We start from the raw sequence: 12826 nt of genomic DNA on the forward strand, positions 1-12826 counted from the left end.
CTTAAGGCTGGTATTTGATTTCCAAAAGTTTGATAGGAACTGTCAGAGCTGAAGCATGAAAGAAAATGAAGTAATGTGCCATTTTTATATGGAAATTTAAAAATATAAATGTAAGTCATTTTCTAGGTGATACAGTGGGTAGAACATTGGGCTTGGAATCAGGGATATACATCTTCCTGAATTCAAATTTGACCTCAGACATTCTTTAGATGTGTGACTGACTGAGCAAGCCACTTACTCTTTTTGACTCTGTTACTCATCTATAAAATGAGCTAGAGAAGAAAATGGCAAACCATTCCAGTAATTTTGCCAAGAAAACCCTAAATGGGGTAATGAAGAGCCAGACACGACTGAAATGATTCAATAACAAAGTACTATTCTAATCTACAGTGAATTATTTTGCTATTGCTCCAGAACAGGAATTCTTAAATGGTGTGTGTGTGTGTGTGTGTATGTGTGTGTGTGTGTGTGTGTGTGTGTGTGTGTGTCCCCATCTTGGACTCCTTTGGCAGTTTAGTTATTAAGCTAATAGAGCTCTTCTAAAAATAAGTTTTTGAATGCATAGAATAAAACATAAAATTAGAAAAGGAATTATTGAAATATTTTTATCAAAACATTTTAAAAGCAAATTAGTTGATCCCTGTTTTAAGAATTTCAGTTGTAGTGTAATAGCTAAAACAGCAGTTCCCTTCATTTGCAGATGTTAACACCTATTCATCTGATACATATTGACACTAAGAATTTCTTGTATTGTATTATTTTTTTTATTATGAGATGGTGTTCTCAGCAAGGGTCTTATCTTTCTTCATATTCTGAAGTGTGATTTACCATTATTTACATTCTTTTAAAAAAAATGTTTGGCAGCAATTTTTTTTCCCTCTTCCGAATTCCCTATATTCTTTATGGCTCTAAAGTAACACCATAAAGCCATTTATAAAATTGAAGCAAATAATATCAACATCCATGCTGCATACATTTACACAAGATTTTTTTTTCTCCACTTATCCTGTATGATTCTAGTTTTCACAGTTTAATATTTCATTATTAAATGCAGAGAATGAAAGAACATTTATTAAGCATTTACCTAAGATGCTAATCACTGTGATGAGTGTTAGGGTTACATCTTAGCTGATGGAAAATTACATGTCTGGAAAAGATGTTTTCTTTTCAGTTTATATAATTTGAACATTTTCATTTTTTAAATGTTATTTTGAATGTAAATTACAAAATATTATGAGACTTCAAACCTTCATTGAAACAATAATCAATTTTTCTCTCTCTACCAAAGCATGCTATAGTACACTGATTTGACTTCTCGTGACAAATGTTTGAACCTAAGTCTTCTTACCGACAAATATAACACCATAGAATTTATGTGAGAAAAGTTCGTAATTTACTTCCACTATAGGAACTTTGTTAAATGCGTACACATGTGTATATGTATTTGTGTGAATTTTTAAGAACACATAAGTGTTATCAGTATTCTGAAATGGCATGCATATAAAGAAAAATAAAAGCAGGCAGAGGAATATAATTAATTAACCATTATAAATAGCTACTGTTTTTTTTTTTTTTTTTTTTTAATTTCCCCAAGAATCGATCTGACTTCTAGGGGAAAAAAAATGATTCTTTTGTCTTTTTGAAATTGAAATTGGTTTTTATTTGCATACACGGTTTATTTTTATATTTTATCAAAAAATTTAAAATAAAATGTTTATTTGTTTATACTTTTCGAGGACAGTTGCTTATATTTGGCTCTTAAAAATAGCATGGAGAGATTTAAGTGATTTACTATGGTGATTTCATCTTGAGTTTAGCTATTGTCAGCTTCAAACTGCGCCACTGATAAACTATGATTTACTACTTGTTTTGGAATTCATTTCCTCCCTGGCAGCCCCCAAACTCCTCTTTATCCTGTTTTGCTACTACACATTCTGTTCTTACAATCCTGAATAGGTTTAAATGTTATCTTGAAAAGCTCAGTGGCCTGGGTCTCAGTGTATAAACACAACACAGTTTAGCAGACAATAACCTTTCATCTCACTGACAGTCTTTGTTACTGAAAACAAACCAGTGTTTGATTTACTGACTCAGGAAGCATTAGGCAACCCTTTCTCATTGTTAGGATTATTCCTCCTTGATAGAAACAGTTTCTACTTATATATTCTTCCCTCTCTCTCGTCTCACTCTTTTGCAAGCTCAGTCCTCTGGTGTATTACATTCTTTACCCCCTCCCTTTTGAAGCTCATTTATCTGAGGCACTTGCTTTTTGAGGTTTCTACTGCAGTGCTCAATCCAGCCAATCAGATACTAGTGTTCCCTGAAGGAGATAACCAATCCCAAACCACTTTTTTTTTTCCTTGCTGGAAACGTGAAACCCTTGGGGGAAAGCAGTAACAAAAGCCTTTTGGCGTTGGCAAATGTTAAGTGTTTGTGCAGACTTTTCCTGTTTTTAATTTTATTACTTTAAGAATGGAGCATTTATTGTTTCTTTCATGTTTCCTTTCAAGCATTTTTAATTATACATTTGTACTACATCGGGGTCTCTGGAACTCAGTGACTCAGCTTATTGCATCTAAAGCTAAAATGCAGTAACCCTCTGGCGATGCAGATGTATTCTTCAGCAGTAAATATAGCTGGCATGCTAAAGAATTTTAAGCAGCTGGAAAGGTCTTTGACATCACATACAGTGCCCTAGAGGAGACAATGTGAAAAACAAATCAATCGTCCCCTTCTCTTTCTTTAACCTTTTTTTTTTTTTTTTTTTTTTCCCTTAGAAAGAAGGGAGGGAAGGAGAAAAGGAGGGAAGGAGAAGGAGGGGGAGATGGAGAGGGAGAGGGAGAAGAAGAGAGAAAGAGGGGGGGAGAGAGAGAGACAGAGACAGAGAGAGACAGAGACAGAAAGACACAGAGAGGAAAGATACAGAGAGAGCGCGTGCGAATTCTGAATTGTCGATTCTGATCTTAATATTATTTTAAAATTGTCGGATCCTTTATTTTCTATGGGAAATACAATCGCCTCAACCATGATTGAAGAAAGGCTTGTTGTTTTTTGTTTGTTTTTAATTATCATTTTGTCTGCTGGACTTGTTAGAATGAACAGAAATCAGCTGTCCCTTAAGTTATGGGAAACGATTTTCTATTCATCTTTGATAATTTTCAAGGAAATCCCTCCTCTAGTTATGTGATGACTTGGTTTGTAAGTTTAGGTTACCTTGGTACTGCTATGGAGAACAAATGAAAAATCACATATTTAACATCATTAAATAAACCAAACAGAATATGGTGTTAATAACGTCCCAGTGTTCATTTCCAAGAAAAAAGTCTGTCTATAGAAAACAGTGAACATTTAAATGTTTCCTTCTTTTGTTCTATGAAAAGAAAAAGAAAAAGCCTATTGCTTTTAGGGTAGGCTTGAAAATGCATTTTTTTTTCCCATTCTGTAAATTTTGAAGAGAAATGAAAAGTGCATCGTGTACTTTATGCTTCCCTGTTAACATTTGGCAAGCAGTCAAGTTTAGCAATTCACAGATGCAGCACTAAATTAAATCATCTGTAAGGGAGAGTTGGTGAAAACAATAGTTCATAGGAAATGGCATGGGGGGAGGCTGGGGTGGAGCATTATTTATTTATTTTTAATCCTCTGTGACAGGCACTCCAAGACTGATTCTACCAGGAATAATCCTGAAAGTAAAGCTGTTGTGAAGATTTTTTGTTTGTTTGTTTTAAATTAAGAGTGCTATTTTTGGATACTTTTATGAAAAACAGGACCAAATACTGATTTGGATTCATTTTTGTTTGGATTCATTGCTCTCTCAGAGAAGGTCTGTTAATTTTAAAAGTTAAAGAGCACTTTGTTGAAAGAACATTGATAATTGAATGCTTTTGGATCTAGTCTGGGTGGCTACTTTCCCACACTTTTATGTATCTGTGTACTTCTTAAGTAGATGGGGAATAAAATATTTTATTTCATTGAATTCAAGGGGAAAAAAAAAACAGATTACTTTTAGTCTCTTGATTTAAACACTGGTAACTGGCACTCAGTTTATGTTGGCTGACTGCCAAAAGAAAGCAATTAAATGTAATAGAAAAATTAAGAGGTGAGTGTTGCTGTTTTACAGCAGGACATGGCAAAAATGATTACCTTCTGTCTGCAGAGAGATATGATTACACTCACACAATTTCTCTTATTCATTTACATACACACACACACACACAATTTCCTGTGGGTTTCAAGTTGAGGTCACTAAAATCAGAAATGAGGAAGAGTGAGTGGCCTTTTAAAATCATGGTATTTTAAAAGCAAAGGAAGATAGAACTATGTTCATAAAAAACAATTAAAAATGAAAACAGGAGTTCTGTACCAACTGTGATAATTCTGCATTCCTCCCCCAACTACAGGTGTCTTAGTGGTAAATGTCACATGGAGGAATAAGACCTACGTGGGTACACTGCTGGATTGCACAAAGCATGATTGGGCACCCCCAAGGTAACTGGCAATTTTTTACTTAGATATTATTTCTTCCTTTCCCCTTTCTTTCCTAAAAGCAAACTATACAAATTAATATTAATTTGAAACCAAGAAGAAAAGAAATTAATAATTCTCCATACAACATTAAAAACATAATTGTTGAAGTTTTTCTGCACTTTATCCCCATGTTAATACTTTTCCATGCTGTGCAAATTTAAGTTGAATATGAAGTCACTTTAGTTTTCTTAAAAAATTAATGTCCTTGGTGTGAAATTATCAGTGCAAAAAGTGGACTGCCCTGTCGATTTCTTTGGAATACAACATATATCTTATTAATATTATCTAATTTTCACTTTTGTTGCTTTTGCTTGCCTAGGTTTTGTGAGTCACCAACAAGTGATCTGGAGATGAGAGGAGGTCGAGGAAGAGGGAAGCGAGCAAGGTCTGCAGCAACTGTACCAGGAAATGATGCTAGCTTTTCAGAAGCTAGAGGGCTACAGAATAAGAACAGAGGTGGTGCTAATGGAAAAGGGAGGAGGGGTAACCTTAACTCAAGTGGACGCAGGACACCTCCAAACTGTGCTGTTGAAGATGTCAAAGCCAGTCCCTCTTCTACCAATAAAAGAAAAAATAAACCTCCCATGGAACTGGATTTGAACTCCAGTTCAGAGGATAATAAGTCTGGAAAGCGTGTTCGTACTAATTCTAGAAGTACTCCAACCACCCCTCAGGGGAAACCAGACACTACTTTTTTGGACCAAGGTTGCTCTTCTCCAATATTAATTGATTGTCCACACCCAAACTGTAACAAAAAGTACAAGCACATTAATGGACTGCGTTATCACCAGGCTCATGCACACTTAGACCCAGAAAGCAAACTGGAATTTGAGCCTGAGAGTGAGGACAAAATTTCAGATTGTGAGGAAGCACTGAGTACTATGACATCTCAATTCAATGAGCCAAGCACAAATATATCAACATTTGATCCATTAAAAGCACCAACATCCCCTAGCTCTATAAATACTCCTGGAACACCCAAAGGCAAAAAAGAATTGATTAATAATGGCCCAAGTTCAATGATCAGTTCTAAAGCTGGCAAGAATTCTGGCAAAAAGAAGGGCCTTAACAATGAACTCAATCACCTTCCAGTGATTTCTAATATGGCAGCCACATTGGATAGTTGCTCAGTAACAGATGGCAGTTTGACTACTGAAATGCCCAAATTGGAAGCAGAGGGATTAATAGACAAGAAAAATGCAGGAGATAAAGATAAGAGCAAAAAAGCTAACAGTTGCAAAGTGGACAAAAACCTTTCAAAACTTAAAACTGCCAGGCCTATTGCTCCTGCTCCAACTCCTACTCCTCCCCAGTTGATAGCTATTCCTACTGCAGCCTTTACAACTACTACTACAGGGTCAATATCAGGATTGCCCTCACTCACAACCACTGTTGTTCAGGCTACACCAAAGAGTCCTCCATTAAAACCTATTCAACCAAAGCCCACAATTATGGGAGAGCCAAGCACTATAAACCCAGCTCTCACATCACTCAAAGACAAAAAGAAAAAGGAAAAGAGAAAGGTAAAAGATAAAGAAAGCAAAGAATCAGGAAGCCCTAAAATGGATGTGAAGCTAGGAAAGCTTGAGGACACAAAGGGGTCTGGGAAAGATTTATCTGGACATTTTTTAAAGGACCATCTCTGCAAGAATGAAGTGCTAGCTAATGGTCTGTCAGAATCTCAAGAGAGCAGGATGGCAAGTATTAAAGCTGAAGCTGATAAGGTTTACACTTTTACAGACAATGCACCTAGCCCTTCTATAGGGAGTGCTTCTAGAATGGAATGTAACCCTTTGGTGAATGGACAGTCTCCTATGCCACCATTGCATGTGCTGACACAAAATGGGACAGAAAATTCAGCCACTAAAACAAATAGCCCTGCTTATTCTGATATATCTGATGCTGCTGAGGATGGTGGTTCTGACAGCAGGTCAGAGGGCATGAGGTCAAAGGCCAGTTCACCTTCTGATATTATTTCTAGTAAGGACAGTGTTGTAAAAGGGCATTCTTCAGCTACAGCACAATCATCCCAAGTGAAAGAGCCCCATTCTCCCTATTACCATGGCTACGATACCTATTATTCTCCAAGTTATATGCACTCAGGCCAAGTCAGCACCCCTGCAGCTGGGAACAGTACTTACACACAGGGAATGAAGATCAAAAAGGAATCTGAGGAAGAAATGGAAAGAAAAGACAAGGCAGAGCCATTAGATTCTAAGAAAATGGAAAACAATTCTAATTTACCACCTCAACATCAGTCAGTAATAACTCAAAGACATCCTGCACTTGCCCAGTCACTTTATTATGGACAGTATGCCTATGGTCTCTATATGGACCAGAAATCCTTAATAGCCACTAATCCTGCTTACAGACAGCAGTATGAGAAATATTATGAGGACCAGAGATTGGCAGAACAGAAAATAGCTCAAACTGGAAGAGACTGTGAGAGAAAAAATGAACTCCCTTTGAAAGAACTGGGCAAGGAGGACAGTAAACAGAAAAATATCCCATCTGCTACCATCTCTAAAGCTCCTACTACTCCAGAGCCTAACAAAAACAATACTAAACTTGGGCCATCATTACCTAATAAAACTGAGGAGACAGGTAAATCACAGATTCTGTCCAATCATCAGCAGCAGCTTCAGTCCGACAGCTTCAAAGCTAAGCAGATGGAAAACCACCAACTTATTAAGGAGGCTGTAGAAATGAAATCTGTCATGGATTCCATGAAGCAGACAGGTGTAGACCCAACCACAAGATTTAAACAAGTAAGATAGCCCTAGACATAGAGAGCACTTTGAGAATTGTACATTTGTAAGCTTAATCTGATTATGCCTTTTGTTCTATAAACATTAAGGATTCCCTCTCCATATTCTTTTTGAAAGGCATTTTAAAATGTTTTAATATTTTATATATATATGTATATACACACACATATATATATATATACACACATACATATATTTATTATATGAATCATATCTATAAAAAGTCTATTAACATTTTTAATGTGTATTTATAATAGAGGATCTCTGAAATTCAACTTCAAAGAAATTTATGATTTGCATGATATTAAACTTTCCTCTATGGTACTGCTATGAAACTTGAGACCTGGATTCTTGTGCTAGCTCTGTTATTCTTTGTGACCTGAAGAAAGTCACTATTTAATCTTCTTGGGCTTCATTTTTCTCCTTTGTAAAATGAGGGATGTCTATTAGATGGCTGAATCTTTGATCTTTTAAATTCTACAATTTCCATCATCATTTACAAGGAATAGATAGACTTTGTTCTTATATAGCCTTTCCCCTTTTTTTTAAGATTATGCAGGGATCAAACTATGTAATTTGTTTATTTTGGGAGTTGGACCACAATTTTTTAACTTTTGTGATATTTAAAATGTTTCATGTTTTATTGTATAATCAAGTTCACTAAATCTAAAATGGATAGAGAATTCTTTCTGACTGACCTTTTCACATTTTCTCAAGGCCAAATTATTGAGCATCCTAAAAACAAATTCAGTAAAATCTGAAAAATGATCTTGAAACTTCAATTAGATAAGCATATGTTGTGGAATTATATAAAAATAACCAAAGCATTTTCATTCATAGCAGCTTATTAAGGAAACCCTGTTAATGATGCTTTTATTTTTTCAGGTCTTTGCCATCAGTAAAGTGGAAAGAGTAATGAATGGGGTAGAAGAGTGGGGGGAACCTGGTTTCTTCATCTTCTCTTTTCCACTGACTAGCTATGCAACCTTACAAAATTCTAGACCTTAATGTATTCATTTGCACAATGAGTTCGATTTGGTGATCTTGAGGGTCATTTTTGAATTATGGATTTTTTTTCTTAATCCCACAGAGCTTTAATAATGGTCTTCAATGAATGAAAATAACTAACTTTTCATAACATCTATTTCCTCCCCTATTTGTATAGATTAAACTTTAGTTGGAATTTAATGCCCTTCCTTAACATTTTTTCTCAAGGATTTTCTTGATTATCTACAAATTATTTGGCATTACTAGTGTTTGGTTGAAAAAATGCTATTTAGAAATCTTTCTTGTAAGTTACTTCATTTTTGTTACAAAAGCAAAGAACTTTATCTCCACAAGATGGCAAACAACTTTATTTTGTATGTTAAGTTTTTTGATTGACAAAATATATACAGTAATTTGCTATTGTTATTAGCACTTTAGCATATACTGAACTGTGAAATTCTATAAATTCAAACATTAAATCTTAGTTCCAGAAAGATAATAAAGAAATGAAAGAAAATAACCATTTTTTTTTGTTTAAATGATGCTAGTATTTATAATGATGGCTAAATTTACTGTTATTAACTTGCATTTGAATAAAGAAATAGTCTTCTTTAAAACTTATATGAAATATATATGGTAAAAATGAGACATATGCTGTGTTAAAACACAAATAATGACATTTTGATGGATCTTTCTAAAACTAACTTTAGAAACCCCTATGTTTCTTTGTCAGGATCCAGATTCAAGGACATGGCACCATTATGTCTACCAGTCTAAATACCTCGATCAGCAAAAATCAGAAGAGCTTGATAGAGAAAAAAAGTTAAAGGAGGATAGCCCAAGGAAAACACCTAATAAAGATAGTATGATACCTGGCCTCCCTGTGTCATTAACAAGTATCAAAGAAGAACCCAAAGAAGCCAAGCATCCTGATTCTCAGTCACTGGAAGAGAATAAGATAAAAAATGATGATCGAAAGACTCCTGTAAACTGGAAGGACTCACGAGGAGCCAGAGTGACTGTCTCCTCTCCAATGAGTCAACATCAGTCATACATACAGTATTTGCATGCTTATCCTTATCCACAGATGTATGATCCTAGTCATCCTGCATACAGAGCTGTCTCTCCTGTCCTAATGCACAGCTATCCTGGTAAGTGAATTGTATTATAAGAGAAAAAATTTCATGTTTAACTGTATGGATAAAAGTTCTGTTCCACCATTAGCTTTTAAAATTTTAGGATTAATTAGGAACTTCTTGAAATGACACTTATTTTTCTTGATTTTATATTGTAGTTTCATAGATGAAACTGATTCAATAGAAGATATTCTTTTTATGAACTGTCAGAGCTCCCAGCTCGAGTTTCCATAGTTTCTGACAGTCTGCTATTACTGTTGGACTGACAGATATTTTATTGTCTATAAAAATTTTCTAAGCACTTACTGTCAGAACTATTATGGTTACTATTCTTTTCACTTAAGAGAACACATAAATGTATGAAATTACAATAAACTCAAGTCTATTTATAACCTCCATTCATCAGTATGAATTAACAGGGGGAAAAATTGAAATATAAGTAAATGAATATAAGTCCCATTTTTAATGTAACCCCTATACAATAATTTCTAATTCCATCCCAAATCAGTGTAACTCAGATGTTCAAAAGGAGAATAAAAAGGCAGCCAGTAACTTGATGTGGCATTTGTTGTTTACCTGCAGGGGCCTATCTCTCTCCAGGATTTCATTATCCTGTTTATGGGAAGATGTCAGGGAGAGAAGAGGCGGAAAAAGTCAATACCAGTCCTAGCATCAGCACGAAAACAGCCACTGAATCTAAAGCACTGGATTTGCTTCAGCAGCATGCCAACCAGTACCGCAGCAAGTCCCCTGCTGTAAGCTGCCTTTTGTTGTTATTTTAGAATATTGTGTTTTTTGGGGAAAGAGGACAAAGTAAAAAAGTTTGAAAATATGAATGGTTGCAGAGCCTAATTCTAAATTCAGTATTTTTTATACTGATACATGAAGAATTTTATATTCCAAATGGAAATGCTTTTTCACATTAGAAGGGGGAATTTCATGATTTTATTTTTTTAAAAATCCAGGTTAAAGTTTTTATTTAAAAGCTGAAATTTATAGAGCTCAATTTGGAAGTATCACTTCCAAAAATATACTTTTATGCATGAGTGCACGCAAAGAAATCAAATGATAGGCAAGTTGCTGGGCTTTGCAGGCATTTCCTTGACATTCTTATTTTAGCAATTATCTTAAACTGAAACTACCTTTATTTATTTTAGTGCCAAGATATATAGGACTGTAGATTTAGAACTGAAAGTGACCTAAGAGGCTATCTAGGCCAACCTCTTATTTACAGATGAGGAAACTGTTCAGGTAAGTAAAGTGACTTTCGCAAGGTTACATAGGTAATTAAATATGATAAAGCTGGTATCCTTATGATTTATGTTAATGCCAAGTGAAAAGCAAAGCCACAAATATTAAAAAAAAAAAAAAACTTGACCCAAAACCAGATTTTTGACTGCTTTCATTTGTATATGTAAAGGGGAAAGAGCTCTGGGAAAATCCAGTTAGATGCTCTTATGTCATATAGTACCTGCATGAATGGGAATAAAAAGATTCCTAATTTCCTAGTTTCTGTTAGTTACATTAGTTATGTCTTGAATAAATATTTATTCTGCATAGTTGTGGATGGGAGATTGGAGAGTATTTTTAAATATTAGTCTGTGTTTTCTGAAAATTTCATTGGTGTAAATTTGTAGAAATTATTTGTCTTCTTATGTTCATTTTTTATAATGTATAAAAAAAAGGTTAATATTTGGTTTTAGGGCCATTGTTAAAAATTAAAGTAATTTTATCCATTGACTTTACTTGAATGATAGATCATATTATCATTGTGGTAAGTGTAGTCAATTTTAAGGAAAGATAAATGATAAACAAAACTAGTGTCATTTTTTGATCAAGGAACAATCCTAAATATATGCTTATTATTTATATAATATTAACAAGAGCAAAAGTTTTTGTGCCATGACTATTTGACAAATTTTTAGGAAAAAGCCTTGTAATCTTTTTCTCCTCTCATTCTCTCATGATAGCCTATAGAAAAGACTGTAGCTGAACGTGAGCGGGAAGCAGAGAGAGAACGAGATCGTCACTCCCCCTTTAGTCAACGTCATCTTCATACTCATCATCACACACATGTTGGAATGGGCTATCCATTAATACCGGGTCAGTATGACCCCTTCCAAGGTCAGTAGTTCTTTAATCAATCTCTTTTTGTTTGCTGCTTCTTATAATTTATTGATACAGCTTTTGTATCATAGATTTGATATAACATTGGAAAAATAGTCCTGTTAGAAAAATGCTGACATTTAAGTAGTCTGTTCAGACAAAGTTGAATTCCATCATGGTTGATGTTATCAGCAGATTAATGTCACCACAGAGTGAGTGAGGATAGTGGACCAGCTACACAATACTAAATGTAGTAAAAAAAAAAAAAAAATCCAAACACAAAAACTTAAATGTAGTGAAATTTTTCCATGAAAAAGCAGAAGGAAAAAGAGATTATAGCACTTGGATGAGTACATTTTCCCAGAAAGTCACCAAAATTGCTTTCTATAAAAGTATTAACAGTAAAATAATTAGATAACTTACTACTTTTAAAATCAAATACTTTTTAAAGATCTTCAATACCCCATATGTGATTGATTGAGGATGAGAGTCAAAAGGGAAAAAAACATTTTAATACAAAATTGACATGAGTATATGTTAGGATAGATTTTAAGGAGATAGGATCTAGTCACTCACTCATTCTTTTAATGAAACTTATCAGTAAATAAGTCCCTACTAAGTGCAATCTACTATTCTAAGGAAGAGATAAATTTAATAACATGATGGCTATCACTGTGTCTTACAATGTAGGGTTTTTCCACTTTGCCTTTTGACTTTACACTTCTGACTAATCAAGGGATAAAATGAAACCATAGATATAATGGCATTTTGAAAAGTCTAAGGTTATACAAAAGAATTACTTATACAATTAGTGAAAAATATAAAGACAATACTAATTAGAATCCATTATTTTTCCCCAAAACTTTATTCTCTTTCTAATTACTCTGTTATTATGGAGGGAACCATTATGCTCCCAGAAACCTCATCTCAATAGCTAGGTATCATCTTCCTATTCTTCCCTCTCCCCTACCCAATGTAAATTCATAAATGCTTTCACATTTATCTTTACCCTCTTCTTTTATCTGATGCTACTACCACCCTGGTACAGGCCTTCATATCCTCATTCTTGGACAGTAACCTTCTGATTGGTTTTTCTGTATCAAGTCTCCTTACTCCAATCCATTCCCTGTTCAGCTGCAAAAGTGATTTTTCTTAGATGGCACAGTGATTAGAACACCAGCCTTGAAGTCAGAAAGACCTGACTTCAAATCTGACCTCAGAAACTTAACACTTACTAGCTTTGTGATTCTGGAAAAGTCATTTAACCCCAATTGCCTTGCAAAAAACAAAAACAAATGGTAT

At 34.4% G+C, this 12826-nt stretch overlaps 1 protein-coding gene across 4 annotated transcripts in view; it reads left to right on the forward strand.

The window, feature by feature from the left end:
* Window positions 1-12826, forward strand: part of ZNF608 (zinc finger protein 608) — a 227760-nt gene that overhangs the window by 211693 nt on the left and 3241 nt on the right. For 3 of the 4 annotated variants that reach the window (XM_051994734.1, XM_051994717.1, XM_051994708.1), the window contains exons 3-7: window positions 4401-4488; window positions 4847-7295; window positions 9016-9433; window positions 10001-10173; window positions 11389-11542. In XM_051994734.1, the coding sequence (XP_051850694.1) occupies window positions 4401-4488; window positions 4847-7295; window positions 9016-9433; window positions 10001-10173; window positions 11389-11542 (3282 nt within the window). Of the gene's footprint in view, window positions 1-4400; window positions 4489-4846; window positions 7296-9015; window positions 9434-10000; window positions 10174-11388; window positions 11543-12826 lie in introns of those variants that run through there. The other variant, XM_051994727.1, reaches the window with a different exon arrangement.

Source organism: Antechinus flavipes, chromosome 1 (genome assembly GCF_016432865.1).
Source record: "Antechinus flavipes isolate AdamAnt ecotype Samford, QLD, Australia chromosome 1, AdamAnt_v2, whole genome shotgun sequence".
NCBI classification, from domain to species: Eukaryota; Metazoa; Chordata; class Mammalia; order Dasyuromorphia; family Dasyuridae; genus Antechinus; species Antechinus flavipes.